The sequence below is a fragment of the Felis catus genome, chromosome B2 (genome assembly GCF_018350175.1).
Source record: "Felis catus isolate Fca126 chromosome B2, F.catus_Fca126_mat1.0, whole genome shotgun sequence".
NCBI lineage: Eukaryota > Metazoa > Chordata > Mammalia > Carnivora > Felidae > Felis > Felis catus.
In genome coordinates, this window is record NC_058372.1 from 40,772,469 (window position 1) to 40,793,200 (window position 20,732).

Sequence of the window (20,732 nt, forward strand, 5' to 3'; positions counted from 1 at the left end):
TGCTTAGCTCATTAATCTTCAGACTTTCTTCTTCTATAAGCAATTCAAGGGCAAAAAGAACCATACTCTTTATGGATAAAGCACAGATATACATAATAAATAATAAAGCCCAGCACACAAATATACAGTAGTATATCTGTGGTCTTAAAATTACATAGACAGGGATTACATAGGTGATTAATAAACATGTCTGAAATGTTTCCTTAAGGGGATGATAAAAGAAAAGTGGAGAAACACCGCCCTAAGACAAGGAGCTGCAAGACAGTAGTTAATTTGGGAAGTTCAAGTGACACCAATTGGGAGGGAAGAAGTGATACAGGAGGGAAGGCAGCCAAGAAAGAGTGTGCTCTCAGGCCAGCTGCCACAGAGGGACTATCCGAAAGGAAACACCTCCGAGTTATCCCGTGTGCACTGAGGGAGCCCAGGTGTTTGTTTATTCCCTAACTCCTGGCCAGCTTTTATTGAGGGCTGCTTCGAGGGAGTAATTCTTTGGCTCTTTTGGCCCACCACACAAGACAGCACGATGGCTTTGGACAGTCTTGGGAACCAGAGCCTTCCGGCACCAAATATCGCCAGTAGCCTGCAATAGCCCTGCTGGGGCACAATAAAAAGTCCAAGAGATATAGGTGGTCAGTGGCCCCCTCTTTTACACTATTATTACTTAAAATAATAGAGGGGCACCTGGGTGGCTCAGTTGGTTAAGCGTCCGACTCTTGATTTCGGTTCCAGTCTTGATCCTAGGGTCATGAGATTGAGCCCCACGCTCAGCGTGGAATCTGTCCTTCCCCCGCTCATGCTCGTTCGTGCACTCGCTCTCGCTCTCTCTCAAAAAAATAATAGAAAGTGCTCTTAGGAAAAATTTTCCGATATGAATAATAACAAGCAGCACTTTTTATAAAGCCCCCTCGGGGACGTATCTGTCACGTAGGTGCTGCTGGACTGAACCGTTAGTGGATCCCTCATTGTCAGTCACATGTCATCAGGCCACTTCAAGTCTAACCCATCTTTCCTAGAGATGCTGTGTTATAACTTGTGTTTCCAAATGCAGGAAACACAGTTAATACCATAAAAATACCAAAGTTGAAGATGACGAGAAATGAAAATCAAGTAGGCTGCAAATATATAACAAACATAAACTAAATACGTATGCAGCCAAAAAAGGTAAATTGTTACTGTTCCTTTGGGGGAAATTTTGTGCACAAACTGGATCTACTAAGGGTTCTTAAACCACAGCTTCAATGGAATGTTCCTGGTACATGTCCATAAGCATTCTCATTGCTCAAGGACCTTGAAAGTCATTCAACATCCCTGTCATGTTTCTGAGAACTTTCCAGTACTGATGAGATGTACATGAATGCCCCTCTCTCCTCCCTCCTTCATTTCCTCCTCAAAGACTAGGGCTGACCTTTGTGTAAGCCTTTGGTTCTTTTATTTTTATTTATTTACTTTTTAAAATTTGTTTATTTTTGTGAGAGAGAGGCAGAGAGAGAATCCCAAGCAGGCTCCACACTATCAGTGCAGAGTCCCATGCAGGGCTCGAACTCATGAACAGTGAGATCATGACCTGAACTGAAATCAAGAGTCAGACGCTGAACCGACTGAGCCACCCAGATGCCCCAATCTTTGGTACTTTTATGTTAGCATTGGAAGCTTCCCCTGTTCATTTATTTTTTTCTTTTTTCCCTTCCTTCCTTCCTTCCTTCCTTCCTTCCTTCCTTCCTTCCTTCCTTCCTTCCTTCCTTCCTTCCTCTTTCTTTCTTTCTTTCTTTCTTTCTTTCTTTCTTTCTTTCTTTCTTTCTTTCTTTCTTTTTCTTTTTCTTTTTTTTACTTAAGCTCTATGCCCAACATGAACTCACGACCCCAATATCAAGAGTCACATGCTCCACTGACTTAGCCAGCCAGGTGCACCACCCTGTTCTTTTCTTGTAGAAGTCATTCTTTGGTCTTTCTGAGAAGTTTCTCCTCTGATATCTCATCTTTTCTTGAACGTTTCCAAAGAGACGGTGATTTTGCTGAAATCACTTCTTGACTTGGAGACATACTGGATTCTCTGTATCTAATTATGCTGACATGCATTCTGAAGTTTTGCCATCACGTGGATGTTGGCTGAATTGGCCTATACTTCCCACCTCCTTCAAATCTTTCTTTCCCTTAAAAGTTGTGCCTCACAGAGAATGCAACAGCTTGACCTCAGAGATTATCTCATTCGCTTTTCTTTTTTGCTCTATCATCTCCAAATATCCTGATTCTTTTTCAAAGAAACTGAGGAAATCCCGGAAGCCTTCCCAAAGGAGGTGACATTTGGCTTGTGCATAATTTTGGCAACTGTACCTGGACTCAAGTGTGAGAACTGCTTGAGAAAAGGCCAGGAAGTATGGCAGGTGTTATGTACTGAGTTTCTTCCATTTGTTCCTCCAAATCCATTCTTCACTTTCCTCCACCCTGTTCTTGTGTCCTGGCAGATGACTGATGTGGACTGTACCAACAGACTTCCTTGCCCTGCAGTTTCCAGTCGGCCTCAGCCAATGAAAGGCACCAACAGAAGACAGTGGCATTTTTTTCATTCCCATAGTAGCCCCGTCCCTCCACCAAAGGCCGCAGCTCCTATCAGGTAGTGCTGTCTCTCTCCGGGTTCAGGTGACAGTTTTGTGCCTTCAGCCATAAGAATGAGTGATAACAGGTATTGCCCCGTCTCTTACTATTTCTAAACTCTACCCACAGCTGTGTACACAGCTCCTGATTTAAGTAAGCTCTTCTCAAATTATCCATTTTGAGTGTGCCATCTGTTTCCTGCCAGGCCCCTGATTGATACAGTGTGTTTGATTAATGGGTATTAGTTCAGACTAGTTGGAGCATGAAGCGCGTGTGATGAAACAGCGAAACATCACGTAGGCGCAGTAGGCTGGGAGCGGTGGTGAAGGGGCCTGTCTTCCAGGCAATGGGAACCTCAGGGGGGTTTAGACCAGGAGAAGCGTTTAGCAATTGGAGATGGGGAGATGAGTTAGGAGACGATTACAACTGCTATTACAGGAAGGTAACCTTTTGTAATTATCAGATTGGCCGAGCACCAAAGATGTGACAGCGCAGCATGTTGATAAGGGTGTGGAGGAATAGCACTCTCAGATATCGCCAGTGAGGGCATAAACTGATACACCTCTTTGGAAGGCAACGTGATCATATCTGTCAATGTTATAAATGTTCGTAACCTACTGAGCCAGTAATTCCTCTTCTAGGTACTTAGCCTACAGGTAATACTGCACACACGCTAAATAATTTATTGGGGCGCCTGTGTGGCTCAGTCAGTTAAGCGTCCGACTTCAGCTCAGGTCATGATCTCGTGGTCCGTGAGTTCAAGCCCCACGTCGGGCTCTGGGCTGATGGCTCAGAGCCTGGAGCCTGCTTCCGATTCTGTGTCTCCCTCTCTCTCTGCCCCTCCCCCGTTCATGCTCTGTCTCTCTCTGTCTCAAAAATAAATAAACGTTAAAAAAAATTTTTTTTTAATTTATGTAGAAGGCTATTCATTGTAGCATTTTCCTAATGGCTGAAGACTGGAACAACGTAAATGCCCATCAATTAGGGACTGGTCAGCAAGTATGGCACAGTCCATGGAAGGGGACAGTTAAAGAGAATGAAATGGCTCTATATGTACTCACATGGAAGATCTCCAAATATAACGTTAGTGACAAAGGTAAGGTGTCTAATACTATACACAATATGCTTCTATTTGGGTGGGAGGATAAAAGGATATCTTACACTGAAGTTTTTAAACGCAAAGACCAGAAGAACAAAGGAAACCAGTACAGGACGGTTGCTTTTTGATGAGAACTGTATGGCTAGGGTCAAAGGAAGGAGGAAGATTTACTTTTTATTCTAATCTTTTTGTACCCCTGCATAAAGTATCTAGGTTTTAATATCAGTTCTAAAAACCAGACCATGAATAGCTTCCTTGGTGAAATAACATACAACTGAAAGGCATTCGACTAAAAAACACTTTATAATAGAACATTTGAATTCCTGAGCAGAATGTTGAGCTTGTTTACCGGGTAAGTAAATGGACTCGAATTGTCTTGCTTGGTCTTGTCAGTTCTTAAAGTTCAGAGTAAATGGTATCTGCAAAATTGGAAGGCAGGCCTTTGAACAGTAACTGCTTCCTTCTGTGACTGTTGCTAATGCAAGTAGGTGGTGGGCAGAGATGTCAGGGAATTCAAACCCTGGATGGGTGGTTGATACAAATGCCTTACTTCAGGTCTTGTCTTTTCTTTTCTTTTTAATTTTTTTTTAATGTTTATTTATTTTTGAAGGAGAGAGAGACAGAGTGTGAGTGGGGGAGGGGCAGAGAGAGAGGGAGACACAGAATCCGAAGCAGGCTCCAGGCTCTGAGCTGTCAGCACAGAGCCCGACGCGGGGCTGGAACTCACGAGCTGTGAGATTATGACCTGAGCCAAAGTCAGCTGCCCAGCCGACTGAGCCACCCAGGCGCCCCACTTCAGGTCTCTTCTAAACTGGAGAGGTTATAGGGCACTGCCCCACCAGGGTCCTTGGAATTTCTCTATCGTGATTGTTCTTTCGTTCATTTGACCTTCATCTGGACTGTACACTTGAGAAAGGAAGACCACGTGCTTGTTTACCATGGTATTCTTAGTGCCCAGCGCTGAACAGGTGCATAGTAGATGCTCGAATATGTGCTCAGTTGAATTGAACATGGCTTTCGGTCATGTTGCCCCTGCACCTCTTGAAACTTAAAGCTGGGTAAATAATTGACCCTTCATTTCCCCTCATCTTACTTGCAGTGGCCAAGTTATTTTCTTCATAGGAGAAGAAAAATAGTCAAATAATGTGATGAAGTTTTTGAGTTGGTGATGAGACTTTTTAATTTAATGCAATGTAATTTAACCTCTGTGATACTAGAGTAATTGCATGTTGTTTCTAACACATTGTATTACCGTGTAACATTACCCTACAAAGCTGAATGTTTTTATTGTCCTGCTTTAGTGCACTTCCTAATACAAATAAAACTTTTTTGGCAATAATAACTTCTGCATTGCAATCAGAACTTGAGCGTTAGAATTTATATGTATATTGGCCATTTCTCTTATTCATTTAAGAGGGGTTGAGACTGAAGTGATACGATGGAATACTGTACTAAATTATGTCTAACAAAGCCAATCATAAATGAAATTTAATAAACTCTGATTGCTTAACTAATGTGTAGTTTTATTGCTTTCCTAGAGTTGGTTTTAACGAAAATATATGGTATTTACACTTACTGGTGCAATATGCTCTCATTGTAATGACCATTAAGTTTGCTTAATAAAAAACTTACTAAAATAACTCTAATTAATGCTTTTCTGAAAAGTAATCTCAGGGCACCTGGGTAGCTTAGCTAGTTAAGTGTCTGACTCTTGATTTTGGCTCAGGTCATGACCTCACGGTTTGTGGGTTTGAGCCCTGCATCAGGCTTTGTGCTGACAGCACGGAGCCTGCTTGGGATTCTCTCTCCCTCTCTCTGCCCCTGCCCTCCTTTATGCTCTTGCTTTCTTTCTCAAAAATAAATAAATAAATAAACTTAAATAAATAAATAAAATTATAAATTTTATTTAAAAATTAATAAATAATAAATAAAATAAACTTAAAAATCTTTTTAAAAATAAAAAAGTAATCTGTACACCCAGCATTAGGATTGAACTCACCACCCAAGATCAAGAGTCACTGTGCTCTAGTGACTGAGCCAGCCAGGCACCCCCTAATTAATGCTTTTAATTCAGAGGTGTGACTATAATTTTTTTCTTTTGTCAAAACAAACAAACAAACAACCAGGGCGCCTGGATGGCCCAGCTGATTAAGCGACCAACTCTTGATTTTGACTTAGGTCATGATCTCATGGTTCGTGAGTTTGAATTTCGTGTCTTATCAATGCAGAGCCTGCTTGGGATTCTCTCTCTCCCTCCCTCTCTGCACCCACCCCCCGCTTGCCCAGTCTCTATCTCTCTCAAAATAAACAAATAAAGTTAAGGAAATCATCAGAGTTTAAGTTTAGGGAAAACAATAAAGTCTAACTTTCTGAAATGGCATAAAGACTGGAGAGGACAAGAAGAACAGGCAAGATCTGCTAAGCATAGAATGGACGTGATCTGGAAGTCTGATGTTACAAACTGGCCAGCTCAAGGACCAGATGCAGACTGCAAAAAAGTTTTGCTTGGCTTGTCAAATGTTTTTAAAATGCCTAAATTTATCTTCCAAGTCACCGGTCCCCCATTCCCTATTGACTTTCTCCCAACCGCCTTACTCATTGACTTTACCTGCTGGGCCCTAGTAAGCATCAAATGCCTGGAGAATGGCGACATCATTAAAAGAAGTAACAGAACTTGGGAAGGAAAGAAGTGAAAATGGAGGTTTTAAGAATATATGAATTTGAAAGGCTGATGAACCCACTGACAGAACTGTCCACGTAGGTTGAGAGTTGAGGCTCTAGAGAGTATGGACACAAAGAAGCTAACGGCAAAATCCTGGGCATCTCTCAAGTAAGGGCTGTAAGTCACCAGAATCACAATGACGGGGACAATGCAAGAGAAACAGTGTGGAGCAAGGCTATGGAGGTCGGAAAGAGAGAACTTCGAAAAGATACAGGAAAGCCCAGCTGAGATCAGTTAGCATTAACTATGGCTCAAACTGCCATGATTTTGTGATTTTATTATCTATTACAAACTGCATGGATTTTTTTTAGATGCAGCTAGTTAACGGTCCTTTAAAAGTGCTGTCCACAAAAATGAATCGCAAGCCCGTTAGTGCCAGAAGCATGGCTTTTCCTGAAGGGCACCTGGTGTTATACTATCAGTCTTTAGGAGCGTAGTTTTCCTAGTCCCTGTTTCTTTCTAATATGAAGATATGTTTGAGAATTTCATTACACGTTGTCTTTTTCTTACCAGCATTAATTCTCCTGAGCAATAGATTTTTTTAATCTCTCCTCTTTGGAGATGTTGCAAACTGTGAAACTGATTAGGATTCTGTTTCAAGTCAGCTAATAGCCGAGGGGGGAAAAAAAAATTCTGGTTTCGCCTCCATCTAAAGAATAGAGCTTGGCAGGCCACATTTTTTTACTGGCTTCATTTCTGCCTCATTGACTCTACCCTTGTTCCTCCTTCTCATTTGTTATCTTGTTACATTTCACACACCCAAAAAGCCACCTTAAGTCCTTTTTTGGAACAAGCCAGAACGTATACATATTAAACATATACTTAAGGTACGATAAGCACTTTAATACTAATGGTCATTATTAAATTCAAATCCTATGTCTACAGATACAAGGCACTAGACCCCAAAAAGCTTTTCGAAACTCTTAGAACTTTCCATTTAAGAATATGGGTGAGAACATAGAGCAAAATCCAAATTTATAATAGTACCCGATCACAGCAAAATTTGAGTGGAAAAAATTAAGACTCGGCTATACGTTTCTGTGTGAAGATATGTAACATTTATTCCTGAGAATTTAGGAAAAGCAATTTGCCCTCTTTAATGACTCCGGAAAGCTCTCTTTCCAACTCAACTAACGCTATTCAAAATCAGTATGTTCCAGGGGTGGAGAAGGTGGGCTCTGGAGCCAGACCACCTGGTTTCCCAGTCCCCTTGAGCTGTGTGACTCTGGCAACTCACCTACCTCGCTTGAAAAATGGTGTTCACAGAACCTACCTAAGATTTTCTGGACTAAACGTCATGTTTACAGGAGTAAGGTGCTTAGAATAGTGTCTACAACCTTTTAAGTGAACAAAAAATTTGGTAGCTATAATTATTTTGGTTTCACAGTTGGTAAGCCTCATGAGTCTCCTGGGGTCAATGCCAAAACTTTGGATCCAAACAAGTCGATGAGTAGCTGGATTCCGGAAGCCCAAGCTAATGTGTACCTGAAGACCAGAGTCCTTCCACCGCCCTGCTGAGTAATACCTATGGAAGTGAAAGTTTCAAGTCAAGAGCTCTCAAGGGCTAGTGTTTTCAGGTTTGATAACATACTTCCACATTAACTGCCTCCTACTAGAGCCCTACAAATTCATTTATTAAGTATTTATTGAGGGTCTACTTTATCATGCAGTAAGTTTTAAATACACAAAGCATTAACAACCAACATACACGGACACTCTTTACCTCTGTTTCAAACTATCATAGTCAATTAATTAAAGCTACTACACATTACCAGAAGAGCAAAAATGCTTCAAAGTGTTAGACCTGTTGTGAATTTAACGGAAATCACAAGTAGGAGCCTAACACAATCTCAAGGCTGAAAATACCGAAAACATACAAAGCGTGGTAACAGTAAGTAAACTTTGAGATCCCAGTAGCAGGAGTCGGTCCCACATGGGAAGTATTTGGTAGGAGTGAAGAATATAGTGACAACCTCTTAGTCCCACTGGACCATTCGCTCTTCTTCAGGAAGAATACTCCAGTTTGGGGAGGCCATATCCCGGGCCAGCCAGTTAAAATCGTCGACGTCGTTCCAGTTATTTTTGCTCCTATCTAAACCAGAGCCCTCGAAGTCCTTGTCGATACCCGGGTAGCTCCAGGTATAAGGGGCGAACTGGATCCCGCTACAGTCTTCCACGATGGCCCTGCTGGTCACCTGCAAGAAGATGCGGGTGTCTCTCGTAGTGTGTACGCGCAGCTGTTGGCAGGCCACGGCCAGCACGCAATCACTGCAGTCCTCCAAGAACACAGAGGTGGACACTGGGCCGCAGAGCACCGTGCAACTTCGGGCTTTGGCCAGCCGCAGGGTGTTGGGATTGCCATACAGTCTGACTGTGCATTTGCTCAGTTCGGTCAAAAGAACGTCACGCTGGTGCAGCTCCTCTGCCCTCTTCTCCAAGACTTGGGACTCCACGTTGGAGAAGCCGAAGACCCAGCTGGAGCCGATGCCTCCCTCCTCCTTCAAGGGCGGCGGGGAGGCCAGGATGCCTTCCGCCGCCGGGGCTCCAGGAGCGGAGTCTACTTTGGCGGCCGAAGCAGCGTCCTTCCTCCGGGTCTTGAAAGCGAAACGCTTCTTGGGCTGCAGCTCCTGGCGCCGCTCGGCCAGGGTCGTCTGTAGCCGCGTCAGCGCCTCCTGTCCCTGCCGCAGGTCGTAGGCGGCCAGAAACAAAACCGAGTCGTTGACAAGTTTCTGCAGGCCCTGGAGCCGAGCGGCCGCCTCCTCCAGCCGCTCCATGGATTCTCCGCCCTCCAGAAGCTCTTCCACGGCCGCTCGCTCCCGAGCGAAGGCGGCAGCGAAAAAGTCGCTCTTCTCCTCCTCCACCTCCTGGTTCTGCCGCTTTTGCTTCCGCCTTTCCACCTCCAGTTGACGCTCTTGCTCTCGTCTCTGAAGCCGCTCAGGCACCAGGCTCCGGTCCCGCTGCGACCCCACGGCCCCATTCGCCGCGGCGGCGGAGCAAGCAGCAGTCTCCATCTTGACTTCAAGCTTCCTTTCTCCTGCCTTGCTTCCTCCTGGCGCGCCCTGCGAGAGGCCTCCCACCAACGCGTCCTGTGATTGGCCGGACATGCTTACGTCAGCCCCGGCCTTATTTTCTTAGCCCATTGGCTCCTCCGCGTCGGAGAGGGCGGGGATATGAGGCGGGGCCGATTGACAAGGGGGGTGGGGAGACAAAGGTCCTTGTGGATGGGTGGGGTGGGAGACAGGAGGGGGAAGCTTTTTTTCCTCTTAAAGGGGCAGGACTTATATCCGGGATTGTGGGGTGAGTTGCAGCAGCGGCAGCTGCACATGTGGGTTTGTTTATAAGAACAAGGTTAGAAACTCGCAGGCCTCCCCCTCCCCCCAGCTCCTCCCTACTACCCCCTTACAGGCCGGAGATCCGCTACTGGTGGGGGGAATGTGTGCGTATGGTGGGTGGGGGGACAGGTAGTGGTGAGAAAGATGGAGGGGGGGGTGGAATATTGCACCGCCCGGCCCGCGTCGGAGGAAGCGGCAGCTGGAACAGCTGGCTAGGGAGCCGCTTGCATGCCTCTGGTTTTTTCTTTTCCCTTCCACCACCCCCTCCCCCAACCCATTCCTGCCGCCCCCAAACCCTCATTCTACCCGCCTTCCCCCCTCAGCCGCTGCAGTTCCGCGTGGCCTGGGTCTCCTGGATTCCCGCAGGCACTTACGGGGGCGGGAGTAGGCGAGGGGCACTGGGATGGGAGAGACTGGGTTTCTCACTGCAACCGGGTTCCGGGGGCCCAGGGGCAGTCTAAAAACGGATTACTATTTTTTTGGCCAATTGCTGCAGTCGGAGGGGTGGGGGCGGGGGAGGGTGAGATTCCACACCCCCTTCCTCTTCCTCCCACGTCCTCCCCCCCTTCGAGGTCAGTCGCTCTGCAGCTGCGCGCCGCTGGCCGCGCGGGGGTGAGACCCGAGCCCGGGGTTCTGCTGCTCTCCCGTGGGACCGTCGGTCTTTAGGAAAGCGTTGGGGGAAATGTTACATTATTTCTAGGGTGGTGGGAGGGATTTGTCACCGGAAGTGAATGAGCCTAGCCTAAAGTCGGGATCAGCCGGAGGTGTGAGTGGGCAGCCAAGCCGGCGCAGTCACTAGCAAAACGCAGGGCCACCGGCCGGCTGAGAGCCGGGACGCCGCGGGCTGCGGGCGCGCGGCAACCTCGCGTGCTCGGGGCAGCCCGGGGAGCGCAGGGCACGCCTTTGACCGCGCCCGCCTTGCCTGGCTTCGGTTTCACCCTGATCTCCACCCCCGTTCGCAGCCTCCCATCGTTGCTAATTGGGGTATTTGCCCAAGAAACTGTCCGTTGAAATTTCACTGATACACCTGCATTTTGATGCGTAGAAAGATGGGAGGAAACGAGAGAATTACGACTTATTTCGTTTTTCACGCCCCACTCTCCTCTTTCCGTTCCCACTTAAAACAGCAAAACACGTCAATTCCCTTATTTTTCCACTGAAAGCAAGCACACATCGCACTGTTGGGCAAATTGTGCGCCCCGGGGGATAGGGGTGGGGGTCCCGGGTGTTTGTGCAGCAGATGGGAACCGGGGTGCTGAAAAAATCCTGTGCTTAACGCTTGTAGTATATATTCTTCGTTTTCGTTCGCTTTGTTTCATGTGCAGACTAGACGAGGCTTTTTGTGTGGTTTGGTTATGAGGCTGGTGAAAGAAAGATAGCTGGTTAACTTGTCTAAGCCATACGGAGGCGTACAATAGCTGCGTCATTTTATGAAGAGTTGATTTAACCAAGGAAGGTTTAAAGAAGATTTATTTTGCTAGGGGGAACGACCCCAAAAACAAAAACCTGACCTGCCTCCCTTAAGTTTTTCAGCAATTGAATGTGTCCCACTCAAGTTTGGAGCCAACTGAGGTTTACTGGAGCTGCAGGTGCAGTGAGGCAACATTTCTGCATTAGCCATAGTGGACTATGGGTGGTCGTTAGTGTCTGTATCAGAGGTGGAATTGAATGTCATTAAGCCTTCCCAAGAGCTTCATTTCTGCCCCCAAACAGGTTTTGGCATAGAGGCCAAGAGACTTCGGAAGTTTCTGAATATTTTAAGTTGGGCAGTTCAAACTTTTATGAGAAGAGGTAAAGGACAAAAAGGGACAGGTTGTTGGAGGCAGTTTCAAAGACCGATGTTGGGCCTGCGTGGGAATGGACAGTGGTCAGTGGTGTGGTCATCATGAAGGATTGGCTTGACTGTTCTTTACAGACCCCAGCACAGCTGCAAGCCAAGGTAGGTAGGTGGTCAGAACATGAATATAAAGCTATGTTTCTATGTTCAAAAGCAATAGGAGGGTTATAAAACTGCCAGCAGTGCCGGGCTGTATTTGTGTCTTTTTTCTGACATTTGAGGGCAGACAATTCAGTGTGCATCCTTGAAATGGATCCCAGCTCCTGGGAGGTAAGTGCCTGTTGAGTGGAAGGAAAGAGGGTGATGTATTACGACGACGTGAAATGTGGCAAAAGGCAAGCAGCTTGAGACTTCTGAATCCTACTTTCATAACCTTCAGGAGTTTGTGAATCAAGTACTACGCCTCTCCTAGACATCTTGAAAGAATTCTAAGGTATTACAGACTTTAAAAATTATTTAACAAAAATTGATGGTTTATGGTTCTAATTGTTAGATTTACTTTATAAGAAGATCCTGAAATTTTCAAGCACAGGAATGGGGACAGTAGAGGTGATGTGTATGTATCACCCAAGCTTCAGCAATTACCAACTGACAGTCCGATTTCTTCTGCATCTCTGACCACTTACACACCCCATCACCCTGATTATTTTACAGCAAATCCCAAACATTATATTATTTCATATTTCATAATCTATAAATATTTCAATATGTCTCTCAAAATGATGAGGACTACCTTTTCAAAGTTTACTTATTTATTTTGAGAGAGTGAAAGAGAGTGCGCACAGGGAGGGGCAGAGACAGAGGGAGAGAGAATCCTAGGCAGGCTCCATGCAATGTGGAACCCAATGCGGGGCTTCATCTCATGAACAGTGAGATCGTGGCCTGAGCTGAAGTCGAGAGTCAGATGCTTAAAGCCACTGAGCCACTCAGGCGCCCCTACCTTTTTAAAACATAACCACATATGGGGTGCCTGGGTGGCTCAGTCGGTTAAATGTCTAACGTCAGCTCAGGTCATGATCTCATGGTTCGTGGCTTCGAGCCCCACGTCGGGCTCTGTGCTGACAGCTCAGAGCCTGGAGCCTGCTTCGGATTCTGTGTCTCCCTCTGCGCCTCCCCTGCTCATACTCTGTCTCTCAAAAATAAATAAAACATTTTCAAAAATAATTAAAAAAAACCATAACCGCATATCACCACACTCCAAAAAAGTAGTGATATTTCCTTATCATCAGAGTTCCAGCCTATATTCGTATTTCCTCGATTATCCTATAATTTCCCCATTTTAACTTATTTATTGAATAAGGAGCCAAAAAAGTTCCATATAATGTGTCTAGCTGATATGTTCCTTAAATCACTTTTAAATCCTGCCCCCCTACCAATTGTTTTGTTAGAAAAGCCTGATTATTATTAGTTCAGTAGAGTTTCCCAAGTCTCGATTTTGCTGGTTATGTCTCCATACTGTGTTAGATGTTAAGTATTTGTCGTATTCATTTGATCTTGTAATGTCATAAAGTGAATGTTTATGTATTTATGCTGCAGGAAATGAAAGTATCTCAGTACAGAAAACAGTTTTTGGGTGTCTAGGCAGCCAGGAGTAAGTCCTTTTGCTGTTCTGTGGAGTTTATCAGAGACCCTGTGTGGATGAGAGATACCAGGCAAATAAACAGTTCCAGGCCGTTTTCTGGTAGCTCAGTTCCAAAAGAGACGGTATCTTTCAGCAGACGTTGACTATTGGATATAAAGCACTCATTAAAGAGCTCTCCATGCAAGTGTCAAATGTTAGGCAAATTTTCCAACTTTCCGGACCATGAAAGATGACCGCGTGAAGGCATGTGCTGTCCTTGAAAAGACACCACGTTGGTCTGGGAAGCAGGACAGGAACAGGCCCCTTCCTTCCACCTTTGCCCCTGACTCTCATATACTCTTCAAAACCCTTCTCTTTCTGGAACTGTTTGCATCATTGTGCATCTAATGCCTAGCCCAGAGGCTGGCACCGTTCATTAAGCCAGCATCAGTTTATGAAGCACTTACTGTGCCCCACCCCTCCCCCACTGAGCCCAGGGAGGCCCTCAGGCTGCCAAGGTGAATAAAGACAGGCATAGCCTCTTTCCTCTTGGGGAGGCCTAACCTGGGCAGATAATGGCACAAATATGTAAAATTGTAACAGTGACAGTGTTACAGAGGAAAAGAGGAACAGTGAGTGCCTCCAGGGGGAGGTTTGACCTTGCTGGGGAGGTCAGTGAAGGCTTCCTTGGGGGTTGAGCTGAGGCTGGAAGGGTGACCAGGAATCGATAAGGAGAAGTGAGTGAACACTGGAAAGTGTCTTCTAGATGTATGGGCTCATGGAGTCACTGGTGACTTTGTGGAGAGCTGTGCCAGAGGACTGCTGTGGGCAGGAGGCATACCACACGAGTGTGAGCAGAGATGGAACGCCGTAACCGAGCTAGTGACACACAGATAAGTCTTTGGAGAAGTTTGACCATGAGGGGAAGGGCCACTAGCTGGGGGTTGGGAGGAAGCCAGTGAGGTGTTTTTTTTACAGAGAAAACATAGGTCCATAATACAAGGATCCTGAAAAGGCTGGTGGGGCAGGGGGAAGGGGGCGAGGGGGGGGGGTTGGGGAGAGGGGGGCTGGGGTGGGGAGTGGGGGCTGTCGGACCAAAGCACAGGTGCAAGGATCAGCCCTAGATAGAGAGCTGGGGCAGATTCTCTACTGCAAGGCTGTTTTAACTTTTTATTGTGCATGTTTCCCAACATACACAAACTTTTTGACCTCAACCCACAGTCACAGATACATGGTAACTGAAACAGAAGCTTTAAGAAACAGTAAATACTCTTACTGTGTGCAATAGATACTATTTTCTATTCTACTTACTGCATTTCAAAAATGCTGATCAAGTCCCCCTACATTAAACTGCAGCGTTTTTTGTTTTGTAAGGTTTATGTATTTATTTTGAGAGAGAGAGCATGGGGGGGGGGGGGGGGAGGGCAGGGGGGAGAGAATCCCAAGCAGGCTCCATGCCCAGCGCAGCATGGAGCCAGAGGTGGGCTCAGTCTCTCAAAGACAGTGAGATCTTGAGCTGAAATCAAGAGTCAGACGGACTAAGCCACCACTACCTCCTAAACTGCAGTTTAAACATGCCACATCAGCAGGGAGGGTGCAGCTATAGGGAAATTTGTATGTTTGGTAATTGGCAGATGAGTCAGATGGTTTCTGGGTTCTCTGTAAAAGTAGGCAGTGAGGGGCGCCTGTGTGGCTCAGTCAGTTAAGTTTCCAAATAGCTCAGGTGATGATCGCATGGTTCTTGAGGTTCTTGAGTTCGAAACCCGCATTGGGCTCTGCACTGACAGCTCGGAGCCTGCTTGGGATTCTCTCTCTCCCTCTCTCTCTCTGCCCCTCCCCTTCTTTCTCTCTGTCTAGAAAAGAAACAAAATTGGGGGAGTAATAGGTAATTAGGTTTATCCCCCCCCCCAGCTTTATTGACATATAATTTGATAAATAACACCGTGTGAATTTAAGATATACAACGTGATGGTTTGAGATATATATTGCAAAGTGATCACCACAATAAGTTTAGTTAACATATCTATCACCTCACGTAGTTACCTTTTCTGTATGTGTCTGGTGAGAACTTTTAAAATCTACTCTCGAGGCGCCTGGGTGACTTAGTCAATTAAGCGTCTGACTTCTGCTCAGGTCACGATCTCACAGTTGGGTGGGTTCAAGCACCACATCGGGCTCTGTGCTGACAGCTCAGAGCCTGGAGCCTGCTTCGGATTCTGTGTCTCCCTCCTACTCCCCCAGCCCCCGCCGTGCACACGCACTCTCCTTCTCTCAAAAAATGAATAAACATTTTAAAATTTTAAAATAATAAAAACAAAAGATCTACTCTCATAGCAAGTTTCAATAGATGATACAATTAACTATAATCAGCATGCCGTACATCACGTCTCCAGAACTTACCCATCTTATACCTGGAAGTTTGTACCCTTTGAGCATCTTCACCCATCCCTCCACCCCCTGACTTTTAAAAGCATAATCTACATTTGCTATGACTGGTTTCTCAGTTATCCTTCCCTCCTCAGCCCCTTCCCCTATGACTTCTGCGTCTGCCACTTTATTTGAAAGTGAGAGTGCCCACCTCCCTCCTACCTTCAAATCCATTGCTGTTTGTAGCTCAAAGCACTCGAATACCCCTTCTTGAAGCACGGCCTCTGGTTCTGTCTTAGTCCCCTGTCCACCCCACATCACTGCTGCTTCTTGTCTCCCTGACAGACTGAGAGAGAGAGAGAGAGAGAGAGAGAGAGAGAGAGAGAGAGAGAGAAACAGAGACACAGAGGGAATCCCAAGCAGGCTCCACGCCCAGTGCAGCATGGAGCCAGAGGCGGGGCTGGATCTCTCAAGGACAGTGAGATCTTGACCTCAGCTGAAATCAAGGGTCAGACCGACTGAGCCAGGTTTCTCTCCCAGTACCCCTCTTCTCACTCGTCTCACCTCCTTGACCAGCTTACCATCTCCTTGGCCTGCTGTCCATGTGCTGACCACCTCTCTGTTGCTTACCTCCTCCTCCGCCTCTCTCCTGAACCCAACCCTGAACTGCCAGTACCTTTCTAGATATTGCCATGTAACCATTTACTATCCTTGTAACTGTCTTCTATCCAAAATACCTCATCTTAAGTAGATGGCCTAAAATGAAGTCCTTATTGCCCCAGTGGTGTCCTTTTTCTTCTGTGTGTAAGTTTCAATCCTATTTAGCTGCATGACCATCCCCAAACTCACCGGCTTAACAGTAATTTATTATTTTTCACAGTTCTGTGGGCTCAGCTGGGGCTGGAGGCCCCAAGACTGCCTCACTCCCAAGTCTGGGGCCTTGGTGCTGGCCGTCGCCTGGTGCAACTCACTGCTCGGCCTCTCTCTCACGCTTGGTCTCTTAGCACGCGGTAGTTCGAGCTTAAGCTTTGCGTGCTGGCTGGCTTCCAAGGGAGCACAGGCAGATGCCACGAGCCTCTTAAGGCTCGGACCGGAATTGGTACCGTGTCACTTCCAGTGCAGTCACGGGGTCAAAGCAAATCACAAGGCCAGCGCAATTCAACAGGAGGAGAAACAGACTCCGCCTCTTGATGGGTGGAACAGCAGTCACTCAGGTGGAAGGGATTGGCAGCCATCTTTGCAGACGACCCACCGTGCTGTGTGTGTGTATGTAGAAATATGTAAGTCGTTTTGTTAAATCTTACATGGCATTTACCGTGTGCCAGGTGATGGCTGCACACCTGCATGTATTACCTCATTCAGTTGAAACATGCCCGTGATGTAGGTACTATTGTTATCCCCATTTAACGGATGGATAACTGAAGAAGCGACAGTGACTTCCTCGGGACCAAGAGCTACTAAGTGGCACAGCTAAGATTCGAAGTGGGTCAGCCTGGTTCCTGGGTCCAAGCTTCTTAACACCACCCGTCTGATCATGATACCACACCCGATTGTACTGACAGTGCGTCAGTGGGCTTCCGAGCTCTGTACCTCCCCAGCCGCGTCTCCCACCGTCGCCTTTACTCCAGCCACACCAGACCCTGCCAGGACACCTACACACCATGCCCGCTGCTTCCATTTGTACCTGCCGCACTTACTTCATCAACACCGACCGCAGGCTTGGCCCTTTGCTAGGTGCTGAGCACACACACACACAGTTCCCTTGGAGTTTACAGCCTAAACGAGGGACACAGACAATGTCGTGTGATACATACTAAAACAGGGGAAATCCTGGGCGTACAAACCTAACCCAGACCAGGGGAATAGGGTGGGGGGATGTCTTTTAGTAAATCGCAGCTGCATCCTGCAAAATGAGTGATCTCCAGCCAGGAGAAGGGAGAAAGCAGTCACTCGTGCATGCCTTTCCGCAGATACTCATAGAGCGCCAACTATGATCTGGGCACCGTTCTAGGTACTAGGAATACAGTGAAAAAGACAGGAAGTCCCTGGCTTGATGGCCAGGAAGCTAGAAGAGCTTCAGTGCCTCTAGCAACAGAGACAGGGCATGCGTAACAAACCTGGACGTGAGAAAAAGAGCAACGTCCTCAACCCTGGTTGCCCGTTAGTACCTATGGAAGGCTTTACAAAATCCTGATGCCCACGGCCTTCCCATGAATAGTTCAGTCATAACCCCTGGGAGTGAGACCTGGCCACTGTTTATTTTTTCTTTTTTTTTTTTTTTAATGTTGATTTATTTCTAAAGAGATAGAGTGCGAGCTGGGGAGGGACAGAGAGAGAGGGAGACATGGAACCCAAAGCAGGCTCCAGGCTCTGAGCTATCAGCCCAGAACCCGACGCGGGGCTTGAACCCACGAGCCCTGAGATCGTGACCTGAGCTGATGTCGAGGCTTAACCGACTGAGCCACCCAGGCACTCCATACACTGGTATTTTTTGAAGCTCCCCATGTGGTTCTAGTGGGCAGCCAGGGTTGTAAGCCACCGCGTTAGGAGACCGGTGGCCCATGGAAGCCGGAAGTGGAGATCAGAGTTGAGGTTAGAGTAGTGAGCAGGGGCCAGACCGCCAAGGGTCTTGTAAATCCCGTCAGGCGGTTTTGGCTTAATCTTGAAAGCACTGGGAACTGGTGAAGGATTTCAGCAGGGCAATGGCAAAATCAGATTCTTTTTCTTTCTTTTTTTTTTCTTTAACAAAGGATCAGGCTGGATGCTCTGTGTGGAATAGATTCACTTGGAGCAAAAGTAACAGTATGAGTTTGGAGGCTGTTGTAGGAGCCCAGGAGAAGTAGAGATACAGGACTATGGTGATGGGTGAGGACAGAGAAGGAAGGGGTAATGTGTGAGAGATTTAAGAGACTACACAGGACTCTGACTCACTGGAAGTGAGGGATGAAGGAGGGCAGAGAATTGTGGAAGGTACTGGCTTGAGGAGCTGGGTCCATGGTGATCCTAGTACAAGAGACAGTGAACCAGGGAAGATCGTGTTTGGAAAGAGCTGGTACGTCCATTTGCGACCTGCTGCTTGCTTTCTTGTCCTGCTGCCTGTGATCCTATGCTTAATCTCTATTTGACAGCGCTTGCCTCCTACGAGACCTATTTTACACACCTCTTCCAGGAAGCCTACAGGATTATTCCTTCCATTGGCTCTGGATGAATGTTTATCAGGTTGTAAAGTCAGTATCTATTTACAGATATGTATTCTACAGCTTGGGCTTCTCCAAGCACAGAAGTGTTTTATTCCATGCTGTCTGCGTAGCACAGTGCCCAGAGCCCAGGAAGTGCACGATAAATAGATGTTAAATAGATGAGTTGATGGCTGAAGAGCTGGGTCAGAAACAGGAGTTCTCCTAGGACTGTGATTAGAAGTGGGTCAGGGGCTTCTGGCTCTCATTTCTAGGGTAAGGGACAGACAGAGTCCAGGGGCAAAAGAGGGTATTTGCTGAGCTGATCAGTAAAGAGGCTGAATTAGAAGCACCAAAACTGTTGACTATAAAATAGAGAGACATATAATCAGCTATCTAAATTGTCTTTTAATAAATGCAGGATGGGTATTAAGAAGGGCACTTGTTGGGGCGTCGAGGTGGCTCAGTCGGTTAAGCATCCGACTCCTGATTTCAGCTCATGTCATGATCTCACAGTTCGTGACTTCCAGCCTGGCATCAGGCTCTGTGCTGACGGTGTGGAGCCTGCTTGGGATTCTCTCTCTCCCTCTGTCTCTCTATCCCTCCCCCACTCATGCTCTGTCTGTTTCTCAAAATAAATAAATAAACTTAAAAAAAAAAAGAAAAAAGGAGGGTACTTGTTGTGATGAGCATTGGGTGTTCTGTGTAAGTGATGAATCACTAAATTCTACTCCTGAAACCAATATTACACTATATGTTAACTAACTAAAATTTAAATAAAAATTTGGGGAAAAAATTGTCTTTTGAATATAATTTCGAATTCCTTTTGTGGCAAAGGCATGTAAATCTTTTAAAGCTTCCCTGCATCTGTTCTTTCTCTTATGTCTCTTCCTGTCAGTAAAGTGGGGTGATGGTAAAAAGTAGACAGATCCGAGTTTAAATTCTGATTACTAGCTGTGTGACATTGAGCATGGTACGTAACCTCTCTGAGCTCAATTTCCCCCAACGGTAAAGTGGGGGGAAAGAAAGATCTATTTCTCCCAGGATTGTCGTGATGTGAAATGAGGTAATAAAATAATGTGTGGGAAAAGTACCAAGCATTGGGCCAGGCCTGTAGTAGGCCCCCGACAATTGCCAGGTTCCTTTCTGCCTTCCGGTTGCTGACCTTTGTTCCTTAGCACCTACTTCCCAGCCCTCTAGACAAGTGGTGGGACCAGAATGTGCTATGTGCATGTGACCGTCTCAGAAAGGGCCCTTTAATGTCCAGCCTTTCTGCAATTCTGGGGCATATTTAGGCAGATTTTGCATGCAAATAGTGCTGCAAAAGAAAACCAGAGAAATCTAGAAAGAGGGAGCTGGACAAGGTCTGCTGGACCCTTTAAAACCAGGACAAAAGCTAGCTTATAGTTTAAAGAAAAAATAAGGATACGCCGTGATTTTTTTTTATGACAATTAATTCAGTTTGAAGAACTATACTGAGAGATCATATCATTTCTTTCTCTCTCTTTCTGTTTTTTAAGTATTTCTTTTATGATCGCCTACCTGAAATCTTTACTTTGGGGAAACCACTGATCTAATCTTACCTCACCTTACAGGGAGTGTAAAACAGTTGTATGTTATGTAATATTAATGGCTATTTTCTCAAACACTAAACTCTCTGTAGACACCATAAGGGCTGCGGTCGTGTCTACCGTTTTTTCTATTCCATAATCCCATCATGCTTGGCATGAAAGGCTCACAATAATGACCTGTCAGAGGAATAAATGAATTATTCAGCCCGGGCACTTTAGAATCCTAGTTTTTTGGTTTTGTTTGTGGTTTTTTTCAAGATCCAAAAACCAGTTTCTTTTTAAATTACATATGTGTGTATATAATGTTTTTATTTATTTTTATTTTTTTTTTTAATTTTTTTAACGTTTATTTATTTTTGAGACAGAGAGAGACAGAGCATGAATGGGGGAGGGGCAGAGAGAGAGGGAGACACAGAATCGGAAGCAGGCTCCAGGCTCCGAGCCATCAGCCCAGAGCCCGACGCGGGGCTCGAAC

The 20,732-nt window shown here is 46.0% G+C and overlaps 2 protein-coding genes across 3 annotated transcripts in view; one reads left to right on the plus strand and one right to left on the minus strand.

Moving 5' to 3' along the window:
• Positions 1–8,040: 8,040 nt before the first annotated feature.
• TBCC (tubulin folding cofactor C) lies at positions 8,041–10,004 on the minus strand. Its single transcript, XM_003986144.6, has one exon. It carries the CDS (start codon positions 9,515–9,517, stop codon positions 8,390–8,392), a length of 1,128 nt encoding a protein of 375 aa, XP_003986193.4. The 5' UTR covers positions 9,518–10,004; the 3' UTR covers positions 8,041–8,389.
• Positions 10,005–10,273: 269 nt separating this feature from the next.
• Positions 10,274–20,732, plus strand: part of BICRAL (BICRA like chromatin remodeling complex associated protein) — a 106,583-nt gene continuing 96,124 nt past the window's right edge. The window contains exon 1 of one of the 2 annotated variants that reach the window (XM_023253982.2): positions 10,274–12,015. The gene's annotated coding sequence lies outside the window, so the exon portion shown is untranslated. The remainder of the gene's footprint in view (positions 12,016–20,732) is intronic. The other variant, XM_045057575.1, reaches the window with a different exon arrangement.